General features: G+C 44.5%; 1 protein-coding gene across 6 annotated transcripts in view; it reads left to right on the top strand.

The window, feature by feature from the left end:
• Positions 1 to 20,965, top strand: part of ITSN1 (intersectin 1) — a 1,645,471-nt gene that overhangs the window by 1,535,712 nt on the left and 88,794 nt on the right. For all 6 annotated transcript variants that reach the window (XM_086935345.1, XM_086935347.1, XM_086935346.1 and 3 more), the window contains one exon: positions 15,668 to 15,774. In XM_086935345.1, the coding sequence (XP_086791471.1) occupies positions 15,668 to 15,774 (107 nt within the window). The remainder of the gene's footprint in view (positions 1 to 15,667; positions 15,775 to 20,965) is intronic.

The raw sequence follows: 20,965 nt of genomic DNA on the forward strand, positions 1-20,965 counted from the left end.
ATGAATGCAACTTCACTGTGCGGCCGCAGTCACCCCCTGCCCTGCAAAGCAGTCACGCTGAGGGTGGCTAGGGAGGGGGTGATTGTTTGAAAAAATCGGCCTCCCTGGGGGCCAGGTGTTGCGCAGGCCTTTGAGCCATTTTCACCTCGTCCCCGGTGGGGCCCACTCAGCACATGAACAGTGTTAGTTTTAACACCTTGCCCACAGCCCTTCACACTCAGGGCATAGTGGGCGAGGAAGAATGGGTCTCGCTGTGGGGGCCAGGTGATCTTTGCAACTTGCACCATCTTCACCTCAACCTGCCCCGGGCTACCATCAATGACCCAGCAGATGTGTTTTGTGCTCCCCTGCCAGGACATTGCCCTGAGGCCTGGAGGGCTGGGGAGGGCTGATTAATTTACTAATTGCAGGGGCCTTACTGCTATTCATGTGCTCCTGAGCTGAAGGTCTGGTGAGGGCTGAGTAGGATAGTAATAGCAGGGGCTTCCTGCTTATTAGGTGCTCCTTCCCTGGAGGGCTCGAATAATTTTGTGACAGAAAGGGGCCTTGCTGTTTTTTTAGTTGCTTAGCATGGCGCCATTGTCACCTTGGCCCTGTGTCCTGTGCAAGAACAGTATCCTCTCACTTTCATTCCTTGTCTGTGCCAAACAACTTAAGGAATTTGGGGGCCCTGGCCCAAACATATTTTTGGCCCCTGTTCGGAACAGATTTGAATTTCTAATCCAATTTCTGCTCTATGGTGCCCTCTTTTAGCTGGTCACTGGACAGTGCACTACCATACTTGTCCAAATTCTTAATGTATTTACATCTAATATTCAAGGACATTGACATGTCTAACCAAATGGTGTTTCATGAAAGGCCACACCCCTTGAATGTGGGCCACGCCCCTTAATTGTGGGTCACACCCCTTAATTGTGGGCCACGCCCCTTAATTGTGGGTCACACCCCTTAATTGTGGGCCACGCCCCTTAATTGTGGGCCAGGCCCCTTGAATGTGGGCCACTTTTTTTGTCAGTGCCCGGGCCAAATTGTGATCCCAATCCGACCCTGCTCCCCGTTCTGCGAACCGATATCTAGGTTTAAGGTTCATCCCTTTTAGGGCCCTAGTTTCATGGCACCAGTGTTGGTTTTTATCATGGCTCTGCGTTTCTGGTGCAGAAAAGCTGTGTATAAAAACTGACGTCAGCGCGCGAGGGCGGCGTCTAAGTACTCTGACGATGTCATCCTGGCGCCAACGACACAGATGACGGACACGGAGCCGCAGACAACGCCTACCGACGCGCAGGGTTACTGCTACGCAAAACTTTCCAGAACAAGTCTGACACCTGGGGATATCCTAAGGGAAGGAATCTAACACTTAACTACTGTTTCTTACAGATATATCGTTATCGAAGGTAAGTAACTTGTGCGTTTGGTAGGGTTCCCTTGGTACCGTCTCAAACTCAGCTGCCCAAAGAGCAAAAAAAGGGTTGCTTTGAGTGGAAAAATTTGACCCATCCATCTTGCAATTTGGACCTTTTCATATCAAAGACACAAGGCCCAACAACACACAACCAAGGTACCATTTTATCAGGTAATGTAGAAGAATGCTCGGTGATTAGATATGTATGACTCTCTGCAGATTTCAGAACATCCCTTCAAAACTAAAGAGGAAAATGTGTGTTTTAGCCAAAGATTAAGGTTTGCAAGGGCTTTTGGGTAAAAAAAAAACTAGTGAGAGCCACACAAGTCATGCCACCCTGGACTGCCCCAGGTGTTTAGTTTTCAGAAATGTGTGGGTTTGTTAGGTTTCCCGAGGTACTTTGATAGTTAGCGCCCAAAATCCACAGCTACCCAAATTCTAAAAAAGGGTTTGGTTTTCAGTGGAAAAATGTAATCTGTCAATGTTGCATTTTGAATTATTTCCTGTTGTGCGTGCTAGGCCCACTCAGCCAAGTGAGGTACAGTTTTTATTGTGAGATGTGGGGAAATGCTTGATTGTAGGAAATGTGTGGCTCACCAAAGATTCCAGAACTTTCCCTCACCAAAATGTGAGGAAAATGTGCATTCTAAGCAAAGTTTGAGATTTGCAAGGGATCTTGGATATGAAAACCTCATGAGAAGCACAGAAGTCACACTACCCTGGACACCCCCAGGTTTAAACAAGCATTGGAAATGCAATAGGGCTCGCATTAGGAAAGTTTGAGCTATTGGTCTTATAAATGACATTTTTTTTATTTATGTGTTATTTTTTAAAATAGCTAAATTAATAGCTTTGTCATTTACAATGCCAATAGTTCTAACTTTCGCAAATGTGACACCTATAGCATTTCATAAATTAGTACACTGCCAACGCGGTTTTAGGTTCTTCACTCGGGTCAGGGACGTAGACATTTGTGTACTGTGAAGACATGCTTAATGCGCCTCCCTTGGTCACGTGACAGTTCGTGGGCACAGGCCATCACACGGTCAAGGCCAGGTCTAGGCCACTGCGCACAAGCTAGGTTGGCATACGCCACGGCCAAATAGATCAGGCTACCAGATTAACAAGCCGTCGGGTACTCGGGCCTACATACCATGCAAGGGGCATTCCCGTCCCAAACAACACCTGTCAATAGCTAGGCCTGTGTTCTTTTTATGGGAGGGGGGCGTCACGCACGAGTCTGCCACGCAGGACGAACTCAGTGAGGGGCGCACATGAAGTGCTCGAGTTCCCATGCGCCGCGTACCGAGGGCAGGGGTGGGGTGTACTTGTGAGGTGGGATCTAAAAGATAGAGAAACAGGCGTATCAAAAAAGTATCACCTTTATTCTCCCTAGATTTGGCTGTGGTGATATAGGTAAGGTAGAACTCCAAAGCATTTCCTACTACCCGATACAAGATCCATATTGAGAGAATGGATAAGGGATGAAGGGTACACCATGCTGACAATTCTGTGCTGCCGGCCACTGGCTGGGCCCGTAGCCCGTGAGGTAATGGGCCGGGAATGCGCGGCCTGCAACAGCAGCACGCCCTCCCCCGCCTCAAAGGGGGCCACTAATTAAAGGCCGAGGGAGGGGGCTCAGGACATCTTCACTGCTCTCGGGGCGTTAATGGGGCAGGAATGTGAAGACACTGGGCGGGGAAGGCGAGCACTGCGAGGGGGACAGGAGGGTGAATGGATGGGGCCGACGGCGGGGTTGGAAGAGAGACCGCAGCAGCCAAGGGACATTGTTCATTCCCCAGGAGCGGGAGTTGCTCTTAAAAGGCCACAGCTGCACATTGTTCCAGGATCATTGAACATGTACACTTTTCTGTTACGCTGATTTCTTTTTTTTACACCCGACACCGTGTACTAGCAACGTTCGAGTCATGGTCGGATAACAACATTCCTCAAGGAAATAAGTGATGTGAAGCTGAGTTCTAACAACAACATCTACCGGACTTGCACAAAGAGCTGCGCATACTATCGATCAAACAGTGTAACTGCACACGAGTCAAGAGAAAGGACGCAAGGAAGATTTATTTAAAATAATATATAACTGGTCACTAATGAATTAATTTCATACATTCGCATCCCTTCCCCACTTTAATCTCTTGGGGTCCAGCATAAGGGAGGAAGGGTGACGAGACGCATGGGGAGCAGCAGGCCGAGCAGTGAATAATATGGGGAGGAGAAATGCCGGCCTGAGGCAGAGCACACTCTGAGAAGCTTGTGGGAGGGGGGCTGGGCTGCCTTTGATGTGGTAATGCGAGGCAGGCAGGCAGGCGGCTGGTGGCATTGTGCACACGCTTTTTAGGGCTTGCGCTTGCGCAATGACCTAAAAAGCACATGCACTTCAGGAAATCGCCAGTGGAATTGCCAGTTGTAGTTAAACACTGGATAAGCCACATTAGAGCTTCGCCAGCGATGCGCAGAAGCGCATCAGCAGGCGAGCCCTAAAAATGTTTGGGGAAGATGGGTTTCTCTGGATAGCAGCTGGACTCGGGCTCAAAATCCAAAGCTATCCACTTAGTAAAAAAAAAAAAAAAAAGTGTGGATTCTGCTGAATGAAATATGTCTCCAGATCGCATTTATCCCAGCTACACAAGTGGGATATCATTTTTATTGAGAGACATGTGAGAATACAGAATAGTATAACGTTTGTTAATACCAACTAGATTTCACTGCATTTGTGGCTTCTAAATGTAAATCTGTGTGAAAGAAAAAAGATATTTAGCAAAATGCTCTCTGATTCACATGATGTTATGGGTACCCATAAATTCAGACATGTGCAAATACCCACTGTTCCTAAACCAAGTATCTTGTGTACATTTAAGAACTACATAGATTTCCTTCGTACTAATGTTCCACTCTTTATATGTTACCATATGATTTGCTCTATATTTGGTACACAATGAAAATCGAAGGTACAGCTCAGTTGTTGGGTCTGAGTACCTTGGGTTCTAGGACAATCTACAAACACTATATATGCCCGTAACAATAAGGGTCTAGCAGATGTAATGGTACATTGTGTTTTAAATTGGCCATTGTGGCAAGAAAATGTTGTCAAAAATTGTACTTTTTTCCTACTCATTGCCATACATTTTTATTCCACGGGTTAGTTTCTTTGGGAAAACATCTAGGGATCTACACAAATGACCCCTAGCCGAATTCATAATCCTGTCTACTTTTCAGAAATGTATAGCTTTCTGGGATCACCCTCGGGCTTCACACCTGTTTCTACCACAAACGGGAAGTAGATTGAAAGTAGAAAAATTTGGAAAGATGGGCTACATTTTAGAAAAAATGCCTTACTGTTGAAAAAATGTTTTTTTTTTATTCCGCTCTGTTTATTTCTCACAGCTTGGAAGATGGTGATTTTAACACAGCAAACATTTTGTTTGTGCCATTTTTAGGAGAAAAAAACAGACACTTTCTTGTGCATCACTACTTTCCCATTTTTCCCAAAACAAAAAGAAAATATAGCTACATTTTGGCTACTTTCTCAGTACTCTCTAGGGGAATCTACAAACACTCAGCACCGTAGAATCCCCATGATTCTGGGGAAAAAAGGATGCAATATGACATGAAAACCGTAGGTGAAAAATAGTTATGCAGGATTAAATAGCCATAAAAGGGCTCAGTACTGGGAGGACAAAGCCCCAGCAGTTAGAGTGTTAATGCTGGTACTTGACGCAAGAAATATTAGTCTACATTTGCTGATTGGTAATGTGTTGGCAGGTGTTTGACTTGTGATAGATTATCCAGTCAAATCCTGCAGCTTGTGTAAAGCATGGGGCCTGATCTTATACCATTCAAATATATTTATAGTGGAGGAAAGAAATAATCTCCTTTGGTCACTTCAGTTCTGTCCATCTTCATAGCTGTCCATCGTCTATTAACTACTTAATTCCCATGAGTCTTTGTTGTTGTTACCCTTTGACAGCAAGGAGCAGCAAGAGAGCTAAAGGTCTAACCCAGCTAAACAGACAGAGACTAATGTTCAACACTTCAGCACTTGAAAGAGAAAGTGGATTATATTTCAGTTCCATTAATCTTTACCTTTATTTAGTTTCTTGCACACAAACCATAAAAGCACACATATTGAATACAAATAAAAACATCCTCGGATAAAGCACATGCTAATTAAAATAATTAAAATAATAACCGAGACTGTGTATAGAAAACAAGATACAGAAAATGCCAGTCTCACACAGGTAAAACCAGATAGGAAAAATAGCTGAATTAAAAACAACTTATCTCATCAGGTATAAGCAATTAGTGAACAAGTGAAATGTGCAAAACACGATAAAGTGCATTGTGCCATAGATGGTGTGTTACAAACTTGCTGATTAATCACAACTAGATCTAAGCCTAACTGCAGATTTTAAAAGCTAAGCACATAAAAAAAGTGTCCTGTTCATAAGCATTAATGTAAGTGGGACGCACTTGCCTAAAAGTAGCCATTTTCAAAATCGGAAAGATAAAGGACTTCCTGGGTAGGTCATAAAAGCTATAAAACATAAAAAAGGTGAGGCTTGTCCTGTGGAGACTTAGCGACACAGCCACAGCGCAAAAGGCTCTGGCCCATACTCTGCCCCCTTGGGTGGGCGGGAAGAAGATGGAATGGTCGAACCGGAGGCTGGTCAATAGAAAACGATCATAAGAATTCACAACCCCAAATAGATAGGGTTCAGTCATCTGCGTGGACTTAGCATGATAAAACGACGTACAGTAGGCTTCAATAGCTTCTTATCTTCCCTGGCTACTAACTGGTTTCTAAAAAAAAGTCCTCCTTGATACCGACCGGGTCCACCTTATTACTCTATTCCGTATTTAAAAAAAAGATCTGCTCTCCCCAGGCTCACAAAACACTCCATGATGGATTTGAGCCATGGAATACAGGAGGCTTGATCAAGGGCCATATAGTTTTTTAAGATCAGTTTGTTTAATGAGGTCCCCTTGCTGATGCATATTTTAAACCATACTGAAAGGTGGCGAAAAGCCAACAGGTCAGTGAGATATGCCATACCAAGCTCTTGATGTACGATAAAGGTGGAGGTACAGCTAGGTGCCGTCTCAAAGGTGTTTTCGGCGATTTGAAGATCACCATGGCCCCAGATTTCACTACTGTACAGCACTTTTGTGATGCACTTGGCCCTATAGATCTGCAATATTGCCCCAAGGCCCCAGGATCAGGTTGGGTTCCCCCCGACCTCTACATCTCCAACTTGGAGCTGTCGGCCCCTGTCCTTACCTCAATCATTAATGTGCTGTTAAAGTTGGCCCTATGGTTTCCTGGGCCACCTCCACCATTGTTCCTGTTTTTAGAAAAGGGAACAGAGACAGTACATACTGTTATAGGCCAATCTCTCTGTTGGATTCAGTGGTCAAAGTGGTCGGATGTATTTTACTGGACAGGTTATCTATCTGGGCAGTTGACAATAACATCGTGCCAGAAGTTCAGTATATTTTTAGTCCTGGTTGATCGACCCTGGACAAATGCTTGAACCTGTTCATGATTCTTAACCAGCATACATTTGCCTGTCCCGGTACTATTTACCTGGCCTTTATGGACCTGTCCTCCGCGTTCGATCGTGTGAATAGAAGTAAATTGTGGCAGACATTGCATGTGTGGGGGTGGACAGGGACATTGTTTGTTTCCTACAAGATCTTCATCGAGATACGAAGGCAGAGATCAGATACACTAAAGTTTTGAAGATAACTTTTTACAGAGAGGGGTCCAACAGGGTTGCATTTTGGCCCCTTTTCTGTTTAACTTATATATAACCAACTTGGAGAAGGTATTACTGGAGTCTAAGGTGGATTATCCTCAGGTGGGACGGCGTAGCCTTCCTGTCCTTTTGTACGCAGACAACGCCGTTTTCTTGGCCAGGACTGAGAGGGGCTTGCAAATGTTGCTTAACTCTTTTGTTCATTTTATGGAATGGTCAATAATTCAAAATCCTATGGGATGCAAGTTGGTCCTAATTAAGCCGGCACTATATTTTTAAGGTTGGTCTACTCAGGTCACTAAGATCTGTGTTTTCTCCTATCTGGGGGTCTTGCTTGATGCCAAGATGAATTGGGGGCCTTTAAAAACTCGTAAGAAAAGTGATCTTATATGGGCAAACGCTGCTATTTTTAATTTCAACTTTTGATTAGGTAAAAGACAAGTTGGGGCAATATTGCAGTTCTATTAATCACATTTCATGATTTATATTTGTTTTCTTCATAAAGTAGTTGCTCTGCAGGATATGCACTGTGTATGTGTATTGGATACTAGTGTGTGAGAAATATATTCAGTAAGGGCAATAAAGTCCAATGGAAGTTGAAGTCATTGTGGGCAGTGGATATTGGGGTATTCTAACTAAGATTTCAAATGTAAATTGTTGCACAGCCTCCATTTTGTTTTTACCTCAGCAGGGAAATGTGATTAAGTGGGCTAAATGCGAAAGAGGCTTCTCTCATTATATACATACATATCTGCGGAACAAATTTGAGTGCAGTGAAGCTCATGTCTTACTTATGTATTGTTTAGGATCAGAGTGACTAGAAGATTTACTAGAATTGCCAGCGGATGGATCAAGAGGTCTTAAAGAGTATAATGTGAGAAAAGACTAGGAATTCATTAACTTCCAATGGTCCTCACAATTTTAGAGAGCTAGCACTTTTAATAGATACTTATAAAAGCTGGTTTCTTATCCCAGATTACTCCCTAAATGCAAGACTGGAAAACCTTCTCTACAGCAGTACTCCCACACACTGCTAGGGGGCGCAGCATATTAAGCACCACTCCTGCATGCTGATGTCAGTTCCTTTCTTTCCACACCTTTCTGTGCGGATCCTGTGCTCTACTCACAAGTTCGTAAATGTTTCTGACGACTTCTAAAACAAATTCACCAGGGTTCTTGGTGACCATGTCCCTGCCCGAAAAAACAGGTTTCAAGTCAGGTTGTGACTGCACAAAGCAATTGAGGTGCATGTTTAGGGTCTGGGCTTGAGCCATAACTCTGTTGTGCTATAAGTGCGCTCTCATGCACCCAAAGGCAATCCGAGACAGGGAGGTGAAGCTGTATTACTAAACACAAGAAATTGCGGCCTTCATGCAGGCCCCGCTCCTGATCTAGCTTATGAGGGCAGACTGCATCTCAATCCCGAGACCATTCCCTTTTTCTTTCAACTTCAGGCTCAAAATGCGATAGTAAGTCGAAGTTTAAGATCAAGGTAAAGCATAACAAAATGAAAAGGGACTTGAACTATCTCACCACTCTAACTACAAAGCGAAGGTGCAAGGTTGTCACAATGTCAGTCACAACCCTTTGAGGTGAACGACCCCGGAAATCAGGTGATGCTGCAAATTTTAGTTGTGCTTCCGACTTCCTTCTGGCTCACTTTCAAACCCCATGTGGTTACCGTAGACTCCAATCGAGTTGCTGCTGGGGGTCTGGGGGAGTCCATCCTCGTGCCATCTGTCCACTTGGGACCTGTTACAGAGCCTGCACCTGTGCCAGTACAAATGCAACTAGCACCGGAAAAGAAACCAATGCCAATTCCAATGTCAGATGTGTACCCGATTTCGTCTCGAGCCCGACCCATGTTGGGCTACAAAATCACAGAATCACAACTGGTTGTAGTAACTCTAATGTATCAACTGAGTATGCAGTTCCTAATGAGAAGTAGGAAAGAGAATATGTGGTTGGTCAGCTATCAAAGAGAACAGATGGAAGGTAAGCTCCTTTTGGAACTTGGGCCGTCACACACCCAGATGGTTGTCTAGCTTCATCATAGGGTTTGCTTCTCGTCGGGCCGGCTCTGAAATGCCTAATGAGCTCTTTATCAAACATTTTTTATTCCAAAGCCGATATGTGAAGTGGATTTGTAGGGCCATGACGTGTAGATTAGTGTAGTGCTGCCCTGGAATCCAAACTACTTTAGTTTGCCTTTTATGGTGGGTACCCAATTGGTGGGTCTGTATTCAACATTTCCTCCCAGGTTGGTGATCCATCATGCCTGGCAGATAGTTCCTATAGAGTGTTCAAAATGGCAATGACCTACCATTTCTTTCAGCAACCCTAGTATTCCCCCAACACAGCAAATTTCAGATGAGCATCTGTCCATTCTGTTGCAGGAGTTGTGATTGTTGCTCTCCAAGTGTGCTATCGAGATGGTGCTGGACTTGGAAAGAGGAGGGTGTAGTCTCTCTTGGGGTGTCCTCATTTCTAAGAACTGGATCCTCAGGCCTATTCGGGACCCTCAACCTCTACATGCCTTTCTGCTGAAAGACAAATTCAAAATGCTAATGCTGACCCAGATTCTTTCTGCTCTGGATCCGAAGTGACTGGATGGTGTCCTTGGACTTTCAGGACGCGGATTTTCATATACCCATCCTGCAGTCACACAGATTTCATCTGTGGTTCAAGGTAGTATTTTCAGTTTACTCTGCTCCATTTTTGCCACAACAGCAGCCCTCAGGGGCCCAGGAAATCCAAGGCTACGGTTGCTATGGTTGCTCAGAGGTTAGAGAAACGAGTAATCCCATGCCTTCACAACTAGCTGTTGAAGACGGGCTTACCACAGTCGGTCGAGACCTCGATGAACCTCTTGACATCATTGTGGTTCACTATCAATGAAGCAAAGCCCCACCTGACTACTTCACAGAGAAGTCCATTCACTGGCACAATTCTGGATGCAGTGGGCTTAAGGGTTTTCCCCTCCAGCGCCATAAGTCCAGGACATTTGGGCTATGATCCCGATGTTTCAGTCTCGATCCTGGATCACAGTGAGAGCAGTTCCTTGGCTTCTTGGTCTCCAAGCCCCCTATCTCTTCCACGTCCGCTATTCCAGGTAAAACATGCGGGCTCGTCAATGAAATTTGAAATTCCAATGGGCCAAGCATCACGGAAATCTGAGCAATGCCATCCAGACCTTGGATGAGATGGCTTGAGATCTACAGCTGCTCAAACGCAATTAGTGCAGCAGGAGGCTCCTCTCAATACCCCACCAGGAGCTGCTGATGGAAACTGATGCATCCCTGGTGGACTGGAGGGGTCATCTCCGGTGGCTATCAGGGGCTCCCATCTCTGGTAAAGGACCAGCTCTACATCAATCTGCTGGAATTCTGGGCCATTCATCTGTGTCAGCAGGTCTTCATGCCACCCAATAAGGGGAGGCTGTGTACAGGTTCTCAGGGACGACACCACTGCTATGTTGTACCACAACAAGTACAGTGGAGTGGGGCCCTGGGTCCAGTTTCATGAAACTCTGTGACCTGGAGGGGTTTGGGGTGCCAGGGCATTTTCCTTATTGCGATCGACCTGGTAGGGACCCTAATTGCCAGAGCAGGTGAACTTAGCAGACAGCACTTGGCAGATCATGAGTGATATGTTTAATCCGAGGTGGCACCGGGTGTCTTTGAACTGTGTGAGGAACCGATGCATAGCTGCTTACTGTGTCTCCTGACCATTACGTCAGCTTGTTGCATGAATGAACTCTAGGCCCCACTATACACCACCTATGTATTAGACAAGCTGGTGCTTTTACGGACTCTGGCATCATTCTTGCTAAATGTCGTGACTCCCTAGCACTTTGTGTTCAGTTAAATAGGGATAGACCCTATTCAGGATAGGCTCGGTATGGATCTTCATATGCTTGTCACAATATAAAGGACCCTCACTTACCATAAATTATTTACTTGATTTTGGGTGTGGTGAACATTTGTACTTTGGTCATTATGTTGATTTCATGACATTTTTAAATCACACAGTCATATAATTTCTTTAACCTGTCCCATACAGTTATTACACATTCATAATTCAATGTGTAGAGATTAATATGAATGCGATAAATAGTCCAATTAATGTGGTCTCATCTAGGGAACAATGCCCTCTCTTAAAATGACTGGCTTTGAGCCATACTATGATTACAGAAAACAGATGTCGGTGACAAGCTTGCACCAGACATATCTCTGGTGTCTGGGCTCAAAGCATGACTTGTAGTTTTGCGCCAAGTGCACCCTTATGCATCGTAAATTGATCCGGAAGCAACGGGCAACGTTGTATGTTGCCAAACATCAAAAGTCAGAACCTTTGCGAAGTCCCACTTCAGGCCCCAGGCAAGAGTCTGGTTGAACTCATTGGGCCGTTGTGGCAAGCGGTCCATCTTGCTCTGAAAATCCTCCTGTAAGTCGAAATCAAAGTTGAGGAGAAAACATAAAAAAGTAAAACAGGGCTCTGCTCCTTCCCAACACTGATTAACCAAGAAGAGAGCATGAGGGCATCACTGTGTTAGTCTGACTCCTCTTAGGTCCCACAGCCAGTTCTTCAGCTGATCCAGATGCGTCCCAGGTTACCTGGGCTATTGGTGACAGCAAATTGAAGCCTTGCTAGAGATTTTCAGCGCTTTCTCGGCTCACTCTGGTGCGCCTTTGAGCCCCGAGGATCTGCAGGTATCTGCAGTCGGGTTACCAATTTGCAGTGCCGACTGACTTCTTGGAGCCCATTCCGGGTTCAGAAGCAACTCTAGTATAGATGCCTATTCTGGCACTTGGACCTCACTGGGCTGCCACTAATCCATGTAGCCGGGAGATCTGATTTTGATCCTGATGTCTGACCTTAAACTGACTGTAGCTGGATCTTGACTGATGTCACGCTACAAAATGACGAAAGGGCCACCCGTCCTTGTATAGCCTGATTCTGCACTGATCCCTACTTCAGGCCAGGCATGCTAACAGAGACTGCATTATCTTGTTGGTTCTGATTCTGAACAAGGTACACTATGAGTGGGAGTGGGTGTTGGTGGGCTTGAGGATGGCGAGCTTCCCTCTCATTATAATGATGACAATTTTTATATGGATTTTCAAGAGCCCAGTGAATTGGATACCTCCCCTGATGCATGGTTAGATAAGAACACCTACCAAAGAGGGAGTGTAATTTGCAGTTGTGGACCGACTGGCAGCTGATGATCTTGATTCACTGTTGCTCTCTGTTGAGACAAAACTAATGTTTTCACAGAAAGTGTACAGCCAGTTTCTGCCACTTTGAGCCCCTGTTCCCCTTCAATGAGGACGTCTCAGATACTTTGATGGATACAAAACTATGTTCCTGCTCACCTGTGAATAGGCAGATGGCCAGGTGTCACAGACGGCACCTGGCAAACCAGAATTTCTCACTGATCATCCTACTTCAGAGAGCACATATCTACCCATAAAGTTAATCCTAATTCTTTTCCGAAGACTCCTCCAAAATGGAGTTCAGGAGGATTGAGACTTTTTTTAAACAAATGTTCTCATCATCCAGCTTGCACTGAGATCAGACCATGCAGTCTGTTTCCTGGACTGCCATATAGATGCCCTTTGGGACTTAGCTAGCAAGATCTTGCTGGTGGCCCCAGATCACCATAGTGCCTCTCCAGCCCAAACAGTCCATGATGGACAGAATGGAGACAAGTACGTGATTCGTGCCTGTCTAGACTCTGCCAACTGTTTGTGGAGGGTGGCTTGCACTGGTGTTGTGCTGCACCACCACTCGTGGATAAGTTCCACAGGATTTCCAGGAGACGTGCAAGCTTCTTTCACTGATAAGCCCTTTGATGGCTCACGCCTTTTTGGTGAAAAGCTGATTCTGTCCTTGAGCGAGATCCTTGAATGCAAATGTAGATGAGCTCATTTGGCAACATATGGTGGAAAACAAATTACGTCAACGTCGGAAGGAGGCAAGACTAAAGTCTGACAATGGGAAGAACCCTGAGTAGATCTTTCCCCCACTGTCAAGAATACACAGAATCAAAGATGTTGTTCTTTGGAGTTTCCACAAAGAGACTCGCTGGAAATTTCATTCCAGCTGGAAAGGATCACAGGACTACTGTATGCCTTCCCGTCCCTGCCTCTCCTGCCTCATGTTCTAAAAACGATTGAGAGTGACTGGGCCCAAGTCATCCTATTGGCTCTTAATCGGGACAGGAAAGTGTGGTTCCAAGAACTTCTGGGCATGAGCTGCTGTCCTCCAATCAGGCTCCTACTTCAGAGCCCTTCACAGGAATCGGTCAGTCTACAACTCCATGTATGGTGGTTGAGTGGGAGCAGTTAACTGCATTCGATCTACCACCCAAAGTGGTGGACATCAACCTTGGCTCTAGGAGGTCTTCCACAAAGACAACTTATGGCCGGAGCTTGGACAAATTTGTGGGCTGGTGTAGACCAGACAGACCCTTACAAGTCAAAAATTGAATGTTTATTTTGTCTCTGCTCCAGCAAGGCCTCACAGTGGGCACTGTCAAATTTTATTTGTCAGCCCTTTTGGCCTTTCTATGTTTACCATGCCAACCATCCTTGTCTAAAACCACCTCTTGCTATGTAGTTTCTTAAAGGTTTAACACACATGTTCCCTCCCAAACCTTGATGCCACAGTGGAACCTTTATATTGTCTTGACATTTTCCATGTGTACGCACTTCCAGCTAATGTGCAGCTGCTTGTAACATCGTCTGCCTGTAAAGTCTATCTTCCTCATTGCATCCATGTCAGCTCATTGCATAGGTAAACTGCAGGCACTCTCAGTGCAGTCTCCTTACACAGCTGTTTTTCCAGACAAACTGGTGTGGAGGACTCGGGCAGCCTTCTAGCCTAAAGTCGCGACTCTTTCATGTCTGGTAATCCATCACCCTGCCAGCCTTCTTCTCCCTTCCGCACCACTCAAAGGGAAGGAAAGGCTTTAACAAACTGGACCCCAAAGGGCTCTAAGAATGTGCATTGATTACACCAAGGACCATCAGATGGACAATCTAGAATGCACTGATCAAGAACCAGCCTCTGAAAGTCTGAAAGCCGATTCCACTGGGTTTTGATATCTATTTCTAAGGTGAGGAATCTGCAATTAAAAGCTCCAGCAGAAGAACATGTTACTTACTTTCCATAACTCTCCTGGTGGATGCTCCACCGAACCGCAGATACCTCTCCACCCACCCCTCTCTGGAGTGGACTCTTTTTAACATGTAAAAAGGTCCCAAGTTGGAAATCATCACACTGGTACCAACAATTGTTTCACTCTCCACATCTGAGGGCATGGAAATAGTCAAGCAAGAAAATTACATCCGCACACCAGGGTGGCTCTTATATGTGACTTCACTCTGTCACTTCTGGGGCAGTTCAGCCAGGGCAGAGCTGTACAGTGACTTTTAGCGGTCTGCGGGAATATTGCTGAGAAAGTCTTTGGAGACAGTCTGGCTGCTGACAAGTAACTTAATATGTGGGACCTGTGGTAAGACAGAAATTCTACCAGAAAAAGCATTACCAGAGGTAAGTAACTTGTTTTTCTTGATCTAGTCTGGTGCCTGGGGAGTATTCTAGGGTGAGGAATCTTCAGCTAGAGCGAGTCTGTACCAGAAACCGTGTTACTGAAGGTAAGTCACTTGTTTTTAAGACTGGATGAGCATGGTTTTACACTTGAAAAAATAGATAAATTGAGTCCTTGGGCCATTTGTTAACTGGTAAAGGCGTTTATCCAAAGCCACATTTAGTTAGTACCATTGAGAAGATGACTTAACCAATATAAACTGCAAAGTGACACCCACGCCATGGGAGATAACACCTATGGTGTGGGGAACATTCGTTTTTGAAAATGAAATGCAAAAACATTTCAAACGTTTGATGGACTGTACTGTCACATTGACTGAGACGCCAGTCAAGCCTTTAATACATTGACAGGAACAGCTGTGACAGCGGTTCCGGACAATATTAAGAGCGGCCAGTTCCGCCAGCGGATACAGAAAGCAAAAAAAACATTTGCAAGCCTAGTTATCTTGACGAATATATGCTAGACTGATTTAATCTGCTTATTGAGGATCTCTCAATTACTTATCTAATTGTTTGCATAATTATGATACCATGTATTTTTCTGTTGGAGTTATATCTTCATATTGTACTGTTTGTTTATGTGTTTAAAAGAAGGAAGATGTGTGTCATCTTAGAATGTGTTAGGAGAATATGATGCTAACATAGAATGTTGATGGGGAGAGATGGGAAGCAGGCAGAGAGAAGGCGGACCTCGTTTGGTTGCTTGGTTGTATACCTTGAATAAACGTGATTTCAAGTAATTTGTCCCATCATTACGAGAATTCTTCAAAAACGTTGTTGTTTTGATTCGTTGAGTAATCATAAAGTCCATTTGGTGAACACCTAGCATACATGAGCTTTCTGCAATTTCTTTTTATGCCATTTTTTGTACTTTTAGACTTTTCAGAAACCCCTGATGGAGTCCGAGCTGCTGACTGAAAAAGAGGTCGCTATGATTTTTGTCAATTGGAAAGAGCTAATCATGTGTAACATCAAACTGCTCAAGTAAGAGTTTAATTTGGTATCTCCAGCACTCTTGCATGTTCTGCTTCTGAGACACCAGAAGCCATTTTACTGATCCATTACTATCCCAATCAATGTGCTTTGTATTGTGGTGCTCTAGCTGCAAGAATTGTTGAATCACACTCTGTACTCCTGTTGGTACATGCACAGAGATCTGCTTTACCTTCTGCCGGGTATTCTTCATGCACCGCTCTAGGGAAATGTTGGGTCAACCATCATTGTTCTTGTCATATCATCCCTTGTTTGTTTAATCTTATCTTATCTTGTGTTACCTTTTATTGGGCCAACAAAAACAGTTTGGAGATGGGATGGTACATGAGCCTACAAGACCACACAGAGCTCTTATTGAGATGTTAACAATTGTAACCAAGTAGGAATACTTATTTATTTTATTTTTTTATTTGGATATTTATGAAGCATAACTGTCACCTAGAAAGGCATCCTGGTGCTACTAACAGCCATACAGAGAAATGACCTGATGCAGCTTACCTTAGTAGTGGATATAAAGCCAGGTCTTCAGTGACTTGGAAAAAACACAGTAGAGCTGAGATGGAGCAAAGAAAGGGAGAGAAACAATTTCACTGACAAGATACCTGGACTGTAAAGGACCCGAAGCATATGCACTTGTACTGTGGAATAACCAAAAGCTATGCATTTGGGAAGCACAGCGATTGGGCAGGGTGGTGACGAAGAAATTTGTCTTGGAGGTATTGAGGGCCAACTCGATGTATGGCCTTGTACCAGAGAGAGAGAGGGTGATTCAAAAACAGCTCTTTTGGGTACAGGGCACCAGTGTAATATGTCCAATGCAGCAGTAACCGAAGTCTTATAAGCAGGAGATCAAGAGAAACGGACCGCCACAGTCTGAATTCTGTAGATGGATTTGAGTCAATAGTCAGTGGTCCCAGAAACACTGAGTTTCTGTAGTCTAGTCTACTCATGATTTTTACTTGGACAACTAGTGGCGGTAGATGTTATGGTAGTAAGGTAATATATTTTGTAGGATTCTCAGTAACGCAAAACTAGAGGAGGAGAACTTATTAACCTAAGAAGTTGGAGATAAGTCTGAATTAAATTAGAACCATACGTTTCTTACAGCCGAGACAGTAACAGGGGGGCTGCCTCAAGTCAAGGACAAAACTCTGCTGGCAGTGGTCTGGGTATCTTGTCAATGGAGCAGCACATCACTTCTGTCTTGTCTCCATTGAATTTTAAAGAATTTAGGGTGAACCAGGTAGTGATATTGTGCTTACAGGAGTGAAATGATTCAAAGGATGCAGGGGAGAGTGGTTTAAGGAGATGGTAAGCTGCGTATCATCTGCACAGTACACAAATGATACCCCTTAGCTGGAAAGCATCTGATCCAACGGTGTGAGGCAGTAGATGTTGAATAAAGTGGGGCTCAAAGATGAGCCCTAGGGTACCCCTTGACAGGTGGCCCTGGAGTCTAATTGTAATTGTGGTAAATGTATTGCCTGCAGTCGGTTTTTAAGGTAGGAACTGCATCATGTCAGATTGGTGCCTCTGATACTAGTTTCTTTCAGTCTATAGATCAAGATCTCATTACTGACAGTATCGAAAACAGCCAACAGATCGAATCGGACAAGGGCCACTAAGTTGCCCTCGTCAATCGCAATTCGAAAATCATCTAGTACCGATATCAAAGCAGATGCTCTCTCCGGCATGGAGCATATAACACGGTACGTGGCAGGGATGACCCCCATCCCCCTGCTTTTTACCCTGGCAATGGAGCACTTTGCCATAAGACTACGACTGACAATGCGTCCCTGGGGCATGCAGGTGAGTGACACGACTCTTGTTGTCTGTATGTACGTGGACGACACCCTGGTATACTTGACCCGACTGGAGGAGTCAATCCCAGTTCTATTCCCGGAACTGGACAGCTTTGAGAAAATATCAGGACTGAGGCTTAACAAACAAATAATGGTGCATTATCCATGTACGGCCTTAACCGGCACACCCACTGCTGACTTACCTGAGTGGGGATCCCATGGGAATGTAGTGCATTCAGATACCTAGGAGTCTGGGTGACGGACATGGTTGCCCAATACCATCAGTTAAATATGGAAAGCATAGTGCAGGGACTCCGATTCTCCTTTGCTTTTTAGAACACACTCTCCCTTTCAATAATGGGATGGGTGACGCTTCCCAAAATGGAGCGGACTATCTGTCAACTCACACGGTGCCACAGTGTGACACACACATCGGCTCCCGTCACACTGTCACCCGATGATGAGCTGATATCACACTATGGCAGATAAAATGAGCTGAAAACCACTGTAAATAGTGGTTTTCCAGCTCATTTTCGAGAGGTTTTGAACTGCTGATGACAATTAAGTGGTGGGAAAAGACCCCAGGACATCAGCACCAGCCTCAGTAAGCTTTTTTATTTTAGAGGAGGGGGCTTGGTGGTGGGGTGGGGTTCAAAAGCGCCTCCTAGGTAATTTTGGGCACGAGGCCCGCCCCCTTCAAGGCCCGCCTCCTCCTCGCACTGTGAGATTGTACTTCAAGTTGGCAGGTATGGTCCTGCCGCCCAGATGCTGCTATGTACTCCAATACACACCGTCCCGATACCACAACCGATCTTTCAAGAATTAGACAGTCTCTTAGTCTCATTAGTCTGGGCTAGGGGAAGAAATAGGATCAGACTGGAGGTACTGAAACTGAGCAGAGAGAAGTGTGGACTGGGTCTCCCAGACCATGAGCTTTATTATACGACATCGCAGCTGCACCACGCAGTTAAGTTTTGCAACTCTGAGACTAACTGGGAGACCCACCCACCTCTTGGCATAGTAGGGAAGGGTACACTGCCTATCAACGAGGATTAGGACAGAGCGCAGGGGGCCGGCGGTGGTCACACAGATTGCGATGAAATGGGACAGAGCGTTTCGATGAGCTCTCAAGTGTCTGCCATTTAGTAGGTCCCTCTCTTTGGATTGGCTTCAGCCGTTCCACCAAATCACTAACGTCATGACACTAAACGAGTGGACGGCGGTGGTGCCTCTATTTGGGGACCTTTACCCTGCAGAGGATTTCATAACATTTGAATAAGCTAAGGAGAGCTTTGTGGTCACTTCGGTGGCAATTCTTACACTTTGTGAAGCTTGCATGCACAGCCAGAGAGATGTAGACAGATTTCCCAAGCATACTGTCTTTGTCACAGACACTCAAGGTAGTACTAGAGGGTGAGCAGAGAAGACGACTGATCACTAGACTCTATCAGGTACTGTCAGAGGATGGGCCGTCATCGCTGATTTAAGTGTGACAGGCCTGGAATGTGAATTTGCAAAGTCCCCTGACCAAAGCAGAATGAATGCGGGCCTGCACCCAAGTCCAAGAAGTTGCTATAAATGCCAGATTCAAACTCGCTCACTTCCACGATCTACACTGGACCTATATTACACCTGACAAATTGCGTAAAATATATTACAGTAGACTGTCAATTCAATTCAAAAGACTTTATTGCGGCCATTTATAGCCATAAAAGCACATTAAATTTGCATCAATTACAAATCCAAACTAGATTAAGGTTACTAGATCAAAATGTACATTGGCATCTAGGCATAAAATAGAAAATAATACATTTAATTAAAAATATAGAATCATCATTATGGGAGTTTCATGAGTTTAAAACATACAATAACAATATAAATTAAGTATCAGAATTCATAAAATTCGAAAAAGAATCCCATGGTCGACATCCGATCCCAAGGTGCATACTACTAAATCTCAATCTAGTTTACCTCTGTCCACCTCGGACTAAAATTAAGGATTCCAGAATTAGTCATAATACCAAGTGTGAAAGAAAGAGGGTGCTATAGATTACTTGTGGTCTGCTCCAATTTTTGCAGGTTCCTTCGTGTTAACCACATAGCAAACAAAAATGTTGATATTGCAACCACATGAACCAGGTCAGTGTCTGTTTTTAGGATCCTAAAAAAATCGCTCCTAATATCCAGGTTCCTACAAAGAAATCCATTTCTGCCTGGCTTGTTTATATTCCCCGCAGAAGATCATTAGATGAACCATAGTTTCTTCCTCCACTTGGCAGCCAGGACAAAGACAACTGGATATACTCCCCCCCCCCCCCACACTTATTTGTGATCGCGTATAGCGGTAAGGTTCCGTATCTAAATTGTAAAAACAACTTATTCGCTAACGTCAGTTGAATAGAATCCAACATCCGCTCAAATTCATAGTGCCACTTAAAATCCAGGAACCCATAAATTAAGCTCGCAGAATTAACTGACTGCAGAATTTTAGTCAGTTCATACTCTTTTAGTGCACTAGCCAACATTTTCTTAGAAATGGCTGGGCAGGAGATTTCTGGATTCATCAATAAGTTCTCCCTACCAAATGACCTAAAAGAGTGCCTTATAAATGAGAGCCAGGGTATACTACTAGCCCCTAATGCTGACATTACCGCTTTTAATTCTTCCCTATAACATCCCAACTCTGGAGTACTCCACAACCGCCACTAATAAAGCAACGGACGTGTCGAGATAAGATCCGCAATAGGGAGGATATTCAAATCCATCCTTAGCGGAATTAATGGTGTATTTTTCGGTAGGGTCAGAATTTGTCTAATGAAATTATTTTCAGTTAGTGTCAGGGCATTAGAAGATCTATGCCCCCACAATTCTGCCCCATATAGGGATGCTGACCTGGCTTGAACTTTGTATATTTCAAGTGGTGGGCGTATAATCTTTAAAACACATTTCTTCTGGACTTTTAAAATTCCCCCTGCAGTCTGGAATAATTTTAAATTAGCCTTATCCATTTGAGAACCCCACCCCATTTTATCGTTCGAAGAGAGACCCAAATAATCAAAGATGGGTACCCTTTCAAGGAGTCTGTCCTCCATCATTGGGTGCGGGCAGTTAGTGGAATTAGCCATAAAGACCATGTACTTGGTTTTGTTAATATTGACCACAAGGTTCCTCTTTTTGCAGAACAAGGCTAAATACATTTAGCACGCGCTGCATACCCATTGCTGACTTCGAAAGCAGCAGGGTATCATCCGCAAACATTAATGCTGGAAATCTGCGGAGAGCCAATTTCATGGAGTCTATGTCCTTAGTGGCAGATAGATCTTGAATCAAACTGTTTAGGAAGAGGGAGAAGAGGTTTGGCGCAAGCATGCAGCCCTGCC

Source organism: Lissotriton vulgaris, chromosome 8 (genome assembly GCF_964263255.1).
Source record: "Lissotriton vulgaris chromosome 8, aLisVul1.2, whole genome shotgun sequence".
Classification (NCBI taxonomy): domain Eukaryota; kingdom Metazoa; phylum Chordata; class Amphibia; order Caudata; family Salamandridae; genus Lissotriton; species Lissotriton vulgaris.